We start from the raw sequence: 16,728 nt of genomic DNA on the forward strand, positions 1-16,728 counted from the left end.
CCCAAAGAGACCCACATCAAGACACATCATTTTTGAAATGTTAAAAGTTAAAGAAAAAAATCGTAGAAGCAGAAAGAGAAAAACAACTAGATACATATGAGGGAATGCCCATAAGACTATGTGCTATTTTTTAACACTCTGCAGGCCAAAGGGATTGGCAAGATATATTCAAGGGAATATAGTTGACAAAAGGGGAAAACCTACAACCAGAATATCCAGCAAGATTATCTTTTAGAATTGAAAGAGGTAAAGAGGTTCCCAAAAAGCAAAAGCTCAAGGAGTTTATCACCACTAAACCAGCATTATAAGAAATGTTAAAGAGAATTCTTTTTTTAAAAAATGTTTGTTGTTATTAATTCTCACCCAAGGCTATTTTTTCCATTGATTTTGAGAGAGAGAGAGTGAAAGGGAGGGGGAGAGACACATCGGTTGATTGCCTCCCACATGTGCCCTGACCAGGTTGGGGATTGAGCCTGCAACTGAGGTATGTGCCCTTGACCAGAATCAAACCTGAGACCGTTCAGTCTTGAGGGCCAACACTCTAACCACTGAGCCAAACGGGCTATAGGGCTAAAAGGAATTATTATTATTATTATTTTTTAGATATATGTTTATTGATTTCAGAGAGGGAGAGAGAGACAGAAACATCAGTGATGAGGGAGAATCATTTATTGGCTGCCTCCTGCACACCCCCTACTGGGAATCGAGCCCAAAACCCGGGCATGTGCCCTTGACCAGAATCAAACCCAGGACCCTTCAGCCCACAGGCCAATGCTCTATCCACTGAGCTAAACCAGCTAGGGCAAAATGAATTCTTTAAGTGAAAAAGAAAAGGCCAAAACTAGAAATAAGAAACTGAAAGAAAAAAAAAATCTCATTAGTAAAGGCAAACATATAGTAAAGATATAACCACTTATAAAGCTAGTATGCAAACAATTAAAATGGCAATACCTATACACCTAAATGTAATGGACTAAGCGTTCCATTTAAAAGACACAAGGTATCTAAATGAATAAAAAAACTAGACCCAAGAGAGTCACTTTAGATCAAAAGACACACAGACTGAAAGTAAAGGGATGGAAAAAGATATTTCATGAAAATGGAAACAATCAAAAAAAAGCTAGGGTAGCAATGCTTATACCAGACAAAATAGACTTTAAAACAAAAGTTATAACAAGAGACAAAGAAGGGCCCAATAATTCCACTTCTGGGAATTTATCCAAAGAAAATTGAAAACACTAATTCAAAAAGATATATGCAGTCCTATGCTTATTGCAGCATTATATACAATAATGGAAGCAGGCTAGGTGCCCATCAACAGATGAACAGATAATGAAGATGTAGTATACATATACAATGGAATATTACTCAGCGGTAATAAAGAATGAAATCTTCCTATTTGTAACAACATAGGTGGACCTAGAGGATATTATGCTTAGTAAAATAAGTCAGAGAAAGACAAATACTACATCATTTCACTTATCTGTGGAATGAAAAAAAACTAAATAAATGAACAAACAAAACAGACTCATAGATACAAAGAACGAACTGCCAGAAGGTGGGGAGGTGGGGGGATAGGCAAACAGGTGAAGGTGCTTAAGCGGCACTAACTTATAGTTATAACATAAGTGAGCCATGGGAATATAAAGCACAGCACAGTGAATACAGTCAATAATATCTCAATAACTTTTTTTAAAATATATATTTTATTGATTTTTCCATAGAGAGGAGGGGAGAGGGATAGTCAGAAACATCCGTGAGAAACATCGATCAGCTGCCTCCTTCACGCCTCCTACTGGGGATGTGCCCGCAACCAAGGTACATGCCCCTGACAGGAATCAAACCTGGGACCCTTGGGTCCACAGGCTGATGCTCTATCCACTGAGCCAAACCGGTCAGGGCAATATCTCAATAACTTTGTACAGTGACAGATGGTTACTAGACTTCTTGCATTTATAAGGTATATAAACGACAAATCACTATGTTGTACACTTGATACTAATATATATTCTATGTCAATGATACTTGAATTAAAAAGAGCTTTACATTCCAGAATGAAAAAGAACATTTCTGAGGTTTTCTTATAGAAAAATGGCAATCTCCACTGATATAAGAAAGCATAAGAATTTTTTTAACACTGAAAGATATTGAATATACTTCATTATTCAGACATAGACACAAGTCAACAAGTAGAAAAGTGAACACAGAATTAAAGATAGCTTTTAACCATAGGTTTAAAATACAAATAGAAAACACATAAATAAACCAATATCCAAATAACAGAAATGATTATATCAAACATACTTACCATTGAAAGGATTGATTCCTGCCCTTATTCTTGAAATAATAGCTTCTTTTACTTCTTTTTTCTTTACACATCGAATACCCAAATTTTGAAAACTAGAAAGAAAAAAACAGAACTGTCAAAATGCACTATAGTTAAACACATAAATACCAAAGAGTATCCTAAGTATTAAGCATCCATCCAACAGAGAAGAGTCTCCATACTGTCAGATGGAGATGATAAAGCATGTTGTAAATTTCCAACTGAGATAATAAAGGTATGAGGCTAAAAAAGGGGGGTTAAATTCTAAGAGAACTGTTAAAAGAAAAATAATGCATACCATATAGCTGTTGCATACAGTATTTTACAATTACACCATATTAATATGCGTAGGTCAAATATACCAAAGTAGGTAAAGATTAAAAGGGAAGTGACATCAAAAAGCTAAAATTCAGCCCTAGCGGGTTTGGCTCAGTGGATAGAGTGTCCGCCTGCGGACTAAAGGGTCCCAGGTTCGATTCCCATCAAGGGGATATGCCCGAGTTGCGGGCTTGATTTCCAGTGGGGGACATGCAGAAGGCAGCCAATCAATGATTCTCTCTTATCATTGATGTTTCCATCTCTCTCTCCCTCTCCCTTCCTCTGAAATCAACAAAAATATTTATTTTTTAAAAAGCTCAAATTCACCTTCTAACCAAATTCACTATCAAATCAATAGAATCTGTATATTTGATAATGTAAAGCAAAATTTATAAAAGATACCCACAGGCTGAAGCCCACAGGTATATTTTGCTGACCTCATAAAAGTGTTGTCTACATTTAAAAAAAATGTTCATAGACTACCAACATTTAAAAATCAGGTAACTGCGTACAAATATCTGGATTTCTGGTTTATTGCCCGTTTTAAAGGTCTGCTGACAGTAGGCTGGTTCAGAAACACCTTGCTGAAGCTGAAGGAGGGCTCTCCAGTTTGCTATGGTGCCTGCGAGTCCTCTCACACCTGGCACACTCCACTCCACAGACACTTGTTATTTGAGCCCTGACTACACTGCTAGTAGCGGTGGAACATATTTTATGTCACATTATATGAAGTTATAATAATCAATCATCATAAGAAAGCACTGAAATGTGTTCTTTAATTAGAAAGATGTTTGATACTAACAATAATATTTAACAAAAGTTTCAAAATGTCATTTATGGAAAACTTCTCAATAGCTACAAATATTACTAATTTGCATGTGTACTACAGATGATGGTTGGGGGAACTCCCCTACCACCACCAGTCATACTTGTTCCCACATGGAAAAACCATGACATCATTCAAGATGGGTGGGTGTGAATAAGGAAGCAAAACTGATTATAATAACATTCCTATTTGTTCAAATTTCACAGGGCACTTGCAACAGGAGGCTGCCTGCCTGCCCCTCTCCAGGCTCATGCTCTTCACATTTACCGCATTGTGATGTTGTCAGCACCTAAACTATCCTTGACATTTCTTTCCTCTGCCTCCAATAACTAAAAAAAAAAATGAGTCTTGAATTCATAATCCTTTCTTGAAACCCCAAAACCACAATCCTCTTCCTCAAAAGTATTCTGCTTCTTTGAAAGATTCTTAGCTTGGTTCTTTTTCTTTGACAAAAGATTGTAAAGAATCCTCCCCTTTAATATATTTTTACACTACTTGATTTAGTTTCATCTGAATCATTGACTGCTAGTCACAGATTAGAAGTGGTAGAGATTCCTGAAATTCTGACAGGAGGAAACCAAGGATCATAGAGATTACTTGAATCATACATTCATTCCTTCATAGTCGTTCAACAAGTTTTGGGGTTCTTACCATGTACCAAAAACTCTGGGAAAATGGGGGTTTATAATCCTTCCCTTCTCGAAGTTCAGTCTAGTGCAGGGAGTGGCCAACTACAGTCCATGGACCAAATCTGGCCCCCTGCCTGCTTTTTCAAGCAAAATTTTATCGGAGCACAACTCAACGGATTTGCTGATGTGCTTTCATGCTGCCCCAGCAGAGCTGAGAAGTTGCCACAGAGACCATATGGCCTGCAAAGCCTTAAATATTTACTCTCAGGCCCTTTACGGAAGAAACTTGCTAACCTTTAGTGTCGTGAAGCAGATGGACATTAAGGAACCACACATACAAAAACGCTAAACTGAAACCGTGACAATTTTTATAAAGGAGATGGACATGCTGCCACGAGAGCCCTATGAGGGGAAAGAAGCGGTCAACTCAGGGAAGGCAGACAGGCTTCTTGTCAGAAGTGACACTTACTATGAACAGAAATGAACGAGGGGAAAAGGAGAGTCAAGAGACTGCAGGCCGAAGGAAAAGAACATGCCAAAGAGCCTACGGAAGAGCAGTATGCGCCCCGGAAACTAAAGGAAGGCCTCGCGACTGCAGCATGGTGGTCAAGGAGAACACCGCACACCAGAAGGCTGGAGATACAAGCAGGTCACGTGGGCTTCTGAGGAATGTTGTCCTAATCCCAAGAGTCACATAAAGCCATCAACATGTTTTAAGCAGAGATGTGACCATCAGATTTGTATTTCAAAAGATCACGCTGAATAAATAAATTTATTTATTTGAATTTTTTTTTAGAAAGATCACTTTGGCTAAAGCGGAGGACACAACAAGAGCTGACGGGAGGAGAGCAGTCAGAGGCTCTTCTTCGCAGCCCACATTTAGACGACCGCGTCGGTAGCGGGGAAGTGAGGGAGGTCACTGAGACAAGTGGAGAGACAGATTCAAGAACTCTTTAGGAAGTACCCATCAGTGAACTCAACGTGTGCACCTGTGTGAGAGGTGCCAAGGATGAAACTATGTTTGGGGCTTTTACAGCAACCACTTAGGTCAGCGGTCGTCAACCTTTTGGGCCTCACGGACCACCGACTGGCGACCGCTGACTTAAGGTACATTAGGAGACTGATTTTGAGAGGACAGCGGAATGATTATATAAGAGCATGGTGTGGGGCGTATTCTATTTGAGGTTCTTTTGAGATATTTAAGAGAATATGTCAAAAAGACAATCAGACTGAGTACATTCCCCACTGAAAAAACTAGGGCTCTTGAGAAAAGAGCTGATTTCAGGGCAATGGCAAGAAAAGGAGAAGTAAGTCTTGAACACTTTGTTGTGTCAGGAAGTAAAGAAGTGCTTAAAGAAATATGGGGCCATGTCCAAAGGACAGTGGAAACAGTCTGAAAGGGCCTGAATTAGTCCAATCTGGGTCAATCTGAAAATTAAAACAATGTCAGTACACTGACTATAAAAATGCATGGGTCTATAGCAGTGATGGCGAACCTTTTGAGCTCGGCGTGTCAGCATGTTGAAAAACCCTAACTTAACTCTGGTGCCGTGTCACATATAGAAATTTTTTGATATTTGCAACCATAGTAAAACAAAGACTTATATTTTTGATATTTATTTTATATATTTAAATGCCATTTAACAAAGAAAAATCAACCAAAAAAATGAGTTCACATGTCACCTCTGACACGCGTGTCATAGGTTTGCCATCACTGGTCTATAGTGTTATTCTTTTTATATGGGGAAGGGTAAAATGGGAAAGTTTTTCTCTACAGTAGAATGCCAATTAATATCACAAGTGGGAAAAACTAATATCACGTCTCCTGAAGAGATATTTTGAGAATACAGCATCGCCTCTGTAGACTCCTTGTCCAAAATGTTTCATATTAACATGAAAATATCATTCATGCTATTCATGGGAACATGGATATAAATAGGAGCAACCATTCAGACGAATCCATATTGAACAACAATATTCAAAACAAACAGCCTAGACGTTTCAACAATGTTAACATCATGAAAGATGAAAAAAGGCTGGGAACCTGCTCTAAATTAAAGGAGACTAAATAAGCATGACAACTCAATATACGTACAATAAAGGCCTGCGTTCTTGTCCAAATTCTGCTTCATAGTAGCCATCTCTGCAGTCTTTTCCTACTAAATCATGAGGATGAGGTTTAAATGGGTCATTCTTTGTTACTAATGTAATTCTCACTTTTCCTTTTCCATAACAGTTCTTAATCTGAAAAAGAAAGAAATAAATGATCCATAAATATTCCTCATGAAGAACTATTCTACTAAATGAAGGTTCAATTTATATAATGTGGCTAGTACTGTATCCAGTTGGCTGGCAACCGCAGTTTGGATGAAACCTGCCAAGAATACCAGTAGCGAAGAATTTACCTCTCAGTTCCTTGGCATATTAATTCCAATTGGCCATTATCATCTGATTCTGGTTAGTTTCCTTTTAAAAACAAGTGAAATTATACCAAAATATGATCACAGTGCACGAGAAAATACTTAATCATTAAGTCACCGAATGCCATGCTCTTAGATTCACTGTCATACCATAAACATCCCTTCAAAGTATATACTTAAGCCATACTGGATATGATAGCACACCAATACATAGGACCATTTTATTTAATATGTGACATTTCAGCTCACAAAGACAGTTGTTCATCAGTTAGCTATCCCAAGTGTTTGCTGTACAGTAGGCAATAAATCAAGTTGAGTTTCACAAAATTGTTTTCACACAGTAAGGACATCTAGGACACTGAGAATAAAGAGGAGAGTTAAACATGGAAAGAGGGTATTCTGAGCACGGGGAGGAAGAGAAGGTTCAGTCTGGAAGATAGGAAGTTTGCAAACACAAAGCAGGGAATATGAAAACCAGATATGACAAAGGAGCAAAGCAGTTACATAACGATGGGCAGCTTTACAGGTAAGAGGACACTAAAATCCATAATCCTGAATTTAAACTTAATTTGAAAAGCAACCAGGAAGTAGTTATTGCCTTTCTGAATAAAAGACGCAGTAACCACTTAAAACTGTAATATAGGCTGATGTAAAACTCAAGGTGTAAAGGGTTCAGAACCTACTGGATCTTAGAAATATTTTAGAGAACATACAGAATAAGCTGAATTATGGAATGCTACCTTTTAGTAGCATTTCTCTCATTTTAACATTTAAACAAAAGGACTTAGATAACTCAAATCCATATTGCTGCCCAAAAAGTGACAAAAATTAGGATCTTACAATTCAATAATTTTGCCATTGCTTTATTCTATAATTTAGCCTTCCCCTTAAGTTCAATAGAATAAACTTTGTAAACAAGTTAGTTATAAAACAGTGAATTAACATCTGTTGAGGAAAGGCTAAATAACACTTTTCAAAATCCACTCTGCCATTCAAATTTTTAATTGGCATTTAACGGATAAAAATTCATTAAAAATCAAATGAAATATAGTATATTTTATAAGTAGAATATACTGTCATTTTGGATCAAAAACTACTTTTAAAACTTATGCTAACATCAAAAACTATTTAGCAAATGACTATATTTCAAATAAGTCAATGAAACCCAGAGTATCAGGGATAGATAATAAAGGCAAGGAAAAAGGAGGCAAAAACGTTCATTCTCCTTTCCTGTAGACCCTAGTTTAGCCAAATGATTGTAGAAAGAATTCTGATTGGGTTCCCAAATCCACGTCTTTAATCTACGGAATGACTCTGCTCACTGCTGGAAGGAGGGAATGCTTTCTCCTCATTAGCTCTGTGTTTCATGAGAGGAATCATCACCCCAAAGCTGCCAATGTACACTAAGTACTGTGAATCACTCTACTTAGATTAACACACAAACGAAACTATCAGCAGGGATGAAGAATCCATACTATAGTTAAGAAATGACCCTAGATAGCTATTTAGTACAAATCAATCCTATATAATAAAAGCCTAATATGCAAATCGACCGAATGGCAGAATGACCGGTGGAACGACTGGCGGCTATGATGCGCACTGACCACCAGGGGGCAGATGCTCAATGCAGGATCTGCCCCCAGGCCAGCCAAGGTGGGTGCCAGCAGCACTTCACCCCACCCCCCGGCCCCCCGCCGCCAGTCACCTCACAGAGGAAGGCAGCAAAGGGCAGGGCCAGCAATTGCCCCGCCAGTTGCCCCACAGTTCGGCCCTGATTGCTGGCCAGGTCTAGGGACCCTACGTGAGCACAATTTCGTGCACCGGGCCTCTAGTTAAAAAGAAGAAGAAAAACCCATGGAAATGACTGTAAAGAAACTGGGCCTTTAATGCAATTGCTGTAGCTAAAATATGAAGCAACTAAGAGTGACACACAAACACAGGAGAACGGTCCATTACCTGGATAGACGGGTATGTTCGGTTGTTGTCTGTGCTGTGCTCCCCCGGAATGCTGCCCGCTGATCGCCCTTCACATTTGTATCGAAAACGCATTCCCCGCTGCCTGGGTTGTTCAATTATCTCTATATATGGGTTATACCCACCTGAAATTTTAAAAAAGGGGGGGGGGAAGCAGCGTAAGATTCAAATAGCAATAATAATGGCTATTAACCATTTCATTTTTTAAAAAACAGCAGACTAAAATATTTTCCCTCCCAAATTAAATAACAAGGTTTAAAATCTAAGATTGGGTGGCAAAGACACCTTTTTCTCCCATTCAAATTGAGCTCCAAATCGAGTTAACACACGCCATTCAAATCATATTGATTGGTTAGCACTTTATCACTTACTATCTAGAGCTAATGCCAATGTGAAGTTCTGAGACAACCACTTTAGAGATACCCACTTCTCACATGACACCAAGCAGAAGGGTTTCTCCCAAGGTTCCCCCAGAAGAGTCAAGAAGAAAATCTTCAGAAGTACAATGTTATACTCCAAAAGTGAGCTGAACGTCTTGATTTTAACTCAGACTCTTAATAGTGGACTAAAAGACTACTCATTGGAAATGTAAATGCATTTAAAATCCCTGCAGTCAGTGGACTTCTACAGAGTATATCAAAACAAGTTCCACAAGGGGCTTCAATAATCTTCAATCAGTCTCATCTAAACCAGGGGTGGGCAAACTTTTTGACTCGAGGGCCACAATGGGTTCTTAAACTGGACCGGAGGGCTGGAACAAAAGCATGGATGGAGTGTTTGTGTGAACTAATATAAATTCAAAGTAAACATCATTACATAAAAGGGTACGGTCTTTTATTTCTATAGTTTTATTCATTTCAAACAGGCCGGATCCGGCCCGCGGGCAGTAGTTTGCCCACGGCTGATCTAAACCTTTCTAAGGTATAAGATACCATGAAGGAAAAGAAAATAATTATTTCTATAACAAATACAATTCGAAATATGCAACTTTAGAATGAACTACTGATAAACACGACAGATGAATCTCAAAATAATTATACTGAGCGAAAGCCAGGCTTAAAGAGCACATGTTGTACGATTCCATAGATATAAAACTCTAAAATATGTAAAATAATCTATAATGTCAGACCGCAGATTGGGGGTTGGAGTGGATGGGGAAACTGGGGGGAAAGGGGCATGCTAATTATCATGATTGTAAGCAATGATTTCAAGGCTGTCAAAACTTACCAGAACGAAAAAAGGGGACATATGTAATACTTACAATAAAGAATTATTTTAAAAACAAACAAACACCAGAATGCATACTTTAAACAAGTGCAATTTAATATATGTCAATAAAGCTCTCTAAAAAATATATACCTTACCCCCCCCCCTTATTCAAATTGTGGAAACAAAAGTTCACTAAAATGTGCTTACAAATAGAATACCTAGCACTGTGTCTTTGTTTCAGACACATGAAGAGAACTTCCGTCAATGAAAAACCTTCCTCAATCACTTTAGTTATTTCTAAATTGCCTCAATTAGATATCCATTTTTGTGTGCTCACTTCAGCGGCCTTTACACTAAAATTAGATATCCTTTTTTTAATATATACTATAGACTTACTCCGTGTTAGACTGCAAACAAATCTTCAGAAATGGGCAACACAGTGGGTCTTAGTGCATTACGGATTCAAGGGAAGAAGCCTTTGAATCTTACCAAACTAAACCTTAACAATGAAAACCTTGTAAATGTTATTAAATTTCTTACACCTCCCACTGCATAAAATGGAGCTAATAACAACGGTCCTGCCTCAGTGGGCTGTTGTGTTAAGTTCTTACCAAGTGTCTCGGATATAATAGTGTCGATCCTTTCAGGTGCTTTCTTAAAAACAATGATTTATAGTGATACCATGATGGTATCACAACTGCTACTTTCAAGGATTTTACAGAACAGGTAGGCAAACAACACGAAGGAAAATAGGCGTTAATGAAGCAAAAGGGTGGAGAGGGAGGGAGAAGGGGAACAGGTAGGCAATCTAAGAAAAGGAAACAGTGTGTCCAAAGGTGTACCAGTATAGAAGATATAGCCTCAGTGGAAGAGAAGATTTTTAAAAAAATATATTTTATTGATTTTACAGAGAGGGAGGGAGAGGGATAGAGTTAGAAACATCGATGAGAGAGAAACATTGATCAGCTGCCTCCTGCACACCTCCTACTGGGGATATGCCTGCAACCTAGGTACATGCCCTTGACCGGAATTGAACCCGGGACCCTTCAGTCTGCAGGCCAACGCTCTAGCCACTGAGCCAAACCAGCTAAGGCTGGAAGAGAAGATTTTAAGAATCACCAAAATAGCCCGGATGGGAATGGGGTGCCTTTCCCTTGCTTAGAAAGAGAACCAAAAGCCAGAGTACATTTCGGGATTTGGATTTTATTCTCTGAGTGTCAATCAGTGAATGATTTTATGCAGGGGAATCACATGATCAGATTGGAATTTTCAAATAAGAATTCTGGTGGCAATAAACAGATTGAAAAGAGAAAGCAAGGTGATCAGTTTTAGAGGTTGTTACAATAATATGAGTTATGATGAGAGTATGTCTGAAATATGGTAGTAATAATAGAAATGAAGGATTATTTAAAAGATAAAATTGACAGTACTTGGTGACTGACTGAACATTAGGGTTAAGAAAAAGAATCCTTGCCCTGGCTGGTTTGGCTCAGTGGGTGGAGCGTTGGACTGTGGATTGAAGGGTCCCGGGTTTGATTCTGGTCAAAGGCACATGACGGGGTTGTGGACTCGATCTCCAGTAGGGGGCATGCAGGAGGCAGACAATCAATGATTCTCTCTCATCACTGACATTTCTATTTCTCTCCCCCTCTCTCTCCCTCTCTGAAATCAATAAAAATTTATATATATATGAAAAAGAATCATTGATGGCTCCATAGTTTCTACTTTGGGTTACTGAGTAAAGAATTACTGTCACCATTAATTTTATTCTGTTTGGATCAGGCTTCCTGCGTTTGACTCTACTACCTATTTGTTTATTCAAAAGACAAAGAGCCAGAAAAAAAAATGAATTTAACCTAATCAAGTTCATAACACTTATTTCAATTTTACAGGGAAAAAAGTAGGCATGCAGATATTTCATAATTTCATATCCTTATATATTTTTGTATATTTAAAGTAATTCAAATCCACATTTCAGTTTCAAATATCTCACATGCTTATATTTCCTTGCAGGAATATTTAAAGTGCAATACATTTTTCTTACAATAATTCAAAATACTCAAAAGATTTTTAAAAATTTTTAAAGTGATATCTTAAATCATTTATGTGGTTGAACTAAAGGTCAAATAAATCCCTGCCCACTACTTAAAGGTTGTCTTGGTGGGAAGTTGACATAGAATGACATCATTAAGGGTAAGTGGCTAACTTTTGGGGGAGGAGTGTGAACAAAAATGCTAGGCTCAAAATGAGAATTCAAATGATTTCATTGGTTACACAACACTTCCTTAAACTAGAAAGTGTTTATGAAGAAGTCTATACACAAGAGAACAGAAAAGCAGTTGTTAAAAATTAAATAAAACATTTTTAAAAGATTTTTTAAAAAAATATATTTTATTGATTTTTCACAGAGAGGAAGGGAGAGGGATAGAGGGTAGAAACATCGATGAGAGAGAAACATCGATCAGCTGCCTCCTGCACACCCCCTACTGGGGATGTGCCCGCAACCAAGGTACATGCCCTTGACCAGAATCGAACCTGGGACCCTTCAGTCTGCAGGCTGACGCTCTGTCCACTGAGCCAAACCGGTTAGGGCTAAAAAGATTTTTTAAGTTATAAAAATGACATATTAGTTATATAACATCAAGCACTTAAAAAAAACCTTGAACTCTATTCTTCCTATTGTAGAAGCTCTCTATTGGTAAAAAATCTTACCAACAACCAGAGTTTATTGTAATATTCTACATTCCTCCAGTTGGAAATTATCTTCCCCTACTCTAAACTACCATACTATTTTGTTTATGGCAATTATTCCAAATAACTATAATGTAGGGAAGACTTACTATTTCTACTTGAAAAAAAAACAACTACTTGTTTTATTTCTTTAAGCTACTTGAAGGCAGGAATTGCGTCTTACTCATTGGTGTCTTGCATACAGATATTCAGTAAATATCTGTTGAATGAATGAATAAAAATCTAAAGATCTTTTTGTTTGTGTAAGTTACGCATTCATGATAATCAGATTTTCTTCAATAGACTCCACCTACTATGGAAAAAAAAATAGTGCTTTGTATGTACCAGAATGGCTACATCTTCATACTCCTCATATCCATTTATATTCTGATTTCTTTATATGTATGTTTTTTAAAAACTTCCAGCTATAAATCATTTATATCATGTATCAGTACTCCAGTTACTTCCTTCCTCAATTCCCTGTTTTGAATATAAATCAGGGAATTGAAGGAAAAGGAGTACTCAATTCAAAACACTATCTCAAATCACTAAAGTTTTGAAAAGCACCGAAAAGTCTTCAAAATTGGTTCCAAACAAATTGATGACTGTATTTTTCTTTAATTAATAAACTGGGATTGGCCCCTATATTTTGAATAATATTATAAAAAGCCAATACAGACCAGAATAACATTTGAAATATAGCCAAAATGTTTGCAAGAGATATTTATGGTCTTACCTGCACGTATGCAAAAAGTGCTATTTTAAAACAGTGCCTACCTAACAATGTATGAGTTTATAAGATTTAAAAAAAAAGAAATTACACTGAAATAAAAGTTAAAAATGGATCAACTGTCAGAAATAGCCACATTATAAACTAAAACTGTATAGCTAGAATTGGAACCAGCATTAATTATACAGTGAAAAAATATTAATTATAGTAATTATAACACTGTCTTTAAGCACCTTATCATTTCTCATATGATCCTTTTATAATTTTATTCTTCATAAGAATAGAACAGAAATTATCATCCCATTTTACAGATAAAACTAAAGCTCAAAATTATATGAAATTATGAATGACATTAGCAAATATGACAGCTGAGATACCAACAATAAGCATAAAAACAGCTGAGGATAAATTCACAATAACTGATACAGCAAATAACCTAAAATAAAGGCAACTTAGGTGAAAAAGATATGCATCTTGCTACAGGCAGGTGCATATTTAGATCCAATGATATTCCTGGAACAGAGTTCATCCTGGGGTTGTAAATAAGAATCACCTAGGTAGCTTTCAAAACATACACATCCCCTTGGCCCCACCTGAGGTCTGCTGAACAGAAACAGATCCATCTAAAGCCCAGACATGTTCCTGAAAAAGCCTCCCAAGCAATTCTAACACATTCCTGATTAAGAACCATTGCCCTGGAACATAAAGAAGTGGAAACAATGATGCACATATCTGGAGAAGTAATCCAAAAATTCACATACAAGTATAGGCTGGGTGATAGATAAACTAGGCAGAAGAATTCTGACTGCTTGTCACTCCTCTTCCCCTCCCTCCCACTCTAAAAAGCTTATCTAAACGCAAGCAAAGGGGAGGAAACATTACTATAAGGATAGCCTTTAGTCACTCTGATCTATTTTAAAAAGTAAATCGTTTGCAAAATTAATATTTTAACTATCATCAAAAATATTTCTTAAATACAGCACACAAATGATCATAATATGCCAATGTGTCAACACCACAGTTGAGAATAATTAACTACAGCCTGCATCTCCCTCACAGGGGTACGGGATACCAGAGACCCAAAGGAGCAAATGGAGCTAACAAGATATACTTTTCCAAATATCACCTCTACTCATTTTGAAGGAAAAGAAAATAATAACTATTCTTCTTTCCTTCAACCTCGGACCCCAACTGGATCATGGTGATGATCTTCTTTACCTTAGGACACAGGTAACTTTTTCTGTTTCTTCCTTGTTATCAGAATTTAGAGTTACCACTTCTTTAGTGGCTACAATTGCATGCAATTAACAAAGGGGCAAAGAAAACTTAAGCCTATTCCCATCATGAAGGAAAAAGACTAACATAGAAGGTGCAAAAAGAATAAAATAGAGGATAAGTTATATCAATCAACTTGGCAAAAGGACACATGATTTATCTACTAAACAATTTTAGATTTACTTCCCCCCGCCCCCCCCCCCAATGCTTACTATCATTTAAGTGGACAAAGGAGAAAAAATACACTGAGTCCAACATCACTGTCAAATTCTACTCCCCTAGTTTAAATATACCTTTTCAAATATTTTAAAAGTAAATGGGCATTCCTTTCTTATATATTAACTAGAGGCCTGGTGCATGAAACTCGTACACGGTAGGATCCCTAGGCCTGGCCAGTGATCAGGGCCAGCTGGGGCCTTCCTTCATCCAGCGCTGCCCCCTGGTGGTCAGCACACGTCATAGCGAGAGGTTGAACTCCCGTGGGGACAATTTGCATATTAGCCTTTTATTATATAGGATATGAGATATATTTTCTATCTAGCATCTGATCTAGTCTATTAATATTGGTTCTATGGTTTCACAAAATTCTAGAATCACCAGATGCTTAAATAGTAAGTGCCAAGGGCCTCTAGTAGTTTCTGTTTCCTACAGTTTTGAGTCCCCAAACTGCTCCATTACAAAAAAATGTGATTATGGGCATTCATGATCACATTTGTTCCCTACAAGACTCAGCAGTAATTATTCCCATTTTTATATCACAGAGTGGTAGAAATGGAATAAAAACCAATTCAGGTTCATCATAGGCTAAAGTCCAGGTTTATTACAACATAACAGGCTGATTCTCAATTGGGTCTTAATAATAATCCAAGTAAGGGAATTTTTGGATGAGTATTTGACTGATGTACGCATCACAAGGTAAATAAAAGATTCTGACAACAGAGAGTCTACTACTAGATATTTCATTGTTGTGGGGGTAAAAAAAAATAAGGATTGGAAAAAAAATTAACTTCCAGGGTGAAAAAGTAGAGAAATATTTAAAATCTGTCCTAGATCTTTCAGGTATTTAACTAAATTAAGAATAGATGTCAGGGCCAAATCATCTGTCTTGACTAAGATCACTAGATTTAAAAATAAAAATTGCAGGATGCTCATTTAAATATGAATTTAAAATATATTTTTTGTATAAGTATATCCCACGCAATGTTAATGATCATTTTTCAAAAATGGGAAAACATTGTCCTGCTAATTTACAGGAGGTGGGTTTTTGGGGGGTGGGGTTATGTGAATGATTCACACAGTGGTAAAACAAAAGTAAATTGTTTAAAATATATAATGAAAAATATCCCTATACCTTCCCATTTAACATTTTTCTATATTGTGTCTAGATTTCTGACATCCAAACTTGGACCCTTGGAAAATAAAAAGTTTTCTTTTAATAAATAAATAATCCTTGGGATTTACAATTTGTTCAATATTTCTTTTGTTGTACGTTATATCTTGTTTACAATAATTTCCTTTGGTATATAAAAAAAAGTATATTTCATCCAGTTACTTAGGTCGTGTGCCTACAACCCCAATCATTTGCAGAGAACAGATGAGAAAAAGATGGAATAAAAGGAATGCTGAATCCCTTAAATCATATTTGAGATACTACAGTACACACACTCCACGTGTTCCCAAAATGATTCATGATCTGACGTCTCACTAGTCATTTCATTCACTCATTCCCTTTACTTTTTGCCTACCATATATCACCTTCATTCCTTTATATTACTGTTATCTCTGTATTTTCATGTATTGCATTTCTGAAATAGCCTTCATATTTCTATGTAGTCTTTTATTTTTTTTTTAAAAAAAAGTCATTTGTTTTAGCTATCAAGCCCAGCTTGCAGCTCTACCATTAAAAATTTAAATTGCACCATATACTTACATTTCCCCCCCTTACTCAAGAGAAATAGTTCTCTTGAAATTTACACTACAGACAGGAGGGAAGTAGTGTGTCGTTGACAAAAACAAATTCTTCGTGTACTTCCTATGTGACATAGAACTATATGTTAAAGAAAACTGATAATAAAAATAAATTATCTAAACTTTAAAACATTTTATCAAAGATAGTACTTTTATTAGTAAACAGAGCTGCTATGTACACACAAGAATATTTTATACTTTACAATGGAACAATGGGCATTTTCTTTCACAATGCCTACTCTAATCATGTCAAAAGACTGGAATCAAGGTGTAATTTAAAAAGACAACTTGATAGAACACAAACTGTGAAATTCTAAATAATC

General features: G+C 36.8%; 1 protein-coding gene across 1 annotated transcript in view; it reads right to left on the minus strand.

The window, feature by feature from the left end:
* REL (REL proto-oncogene, NF-kB subunit) overlaps nt 1–16,728 on the minus strand; it is a 36,797-nt gene that overhangs the window by 17,592 nt on the left and 2,477 nt on the right. The window contains exons 2-4 of the mRNA XM_081100846.1: nt 8,476–8,618; nt 6,195–6,343; nt 2,309–2,400 (exon numbers count right to left, since the gene is read on the minus strand). Coding sequence (XP_080956972.1) covers nt 2,309–2,400; nt 6,195–6,343; nt 8,476–8,618 — 384 coding nt within the window. The remainder of the gene's footprint in view (nt 1–2,308; nt 2,401–6,194; nt 6,344–8,475; nt 8,619–16,728) is intronic.

Source organism: Myotis nattereri (genome assembly GCF_964212035.1).
Source record: "Myotis nattereri genome assembly, chromosome: 10".
Lineage (NCBI taxonomy): Eukaryota > Metazoa > Chordata > Mammalia > Chiroptera > Vespertilionidae > Myotis > Myotis nattereri.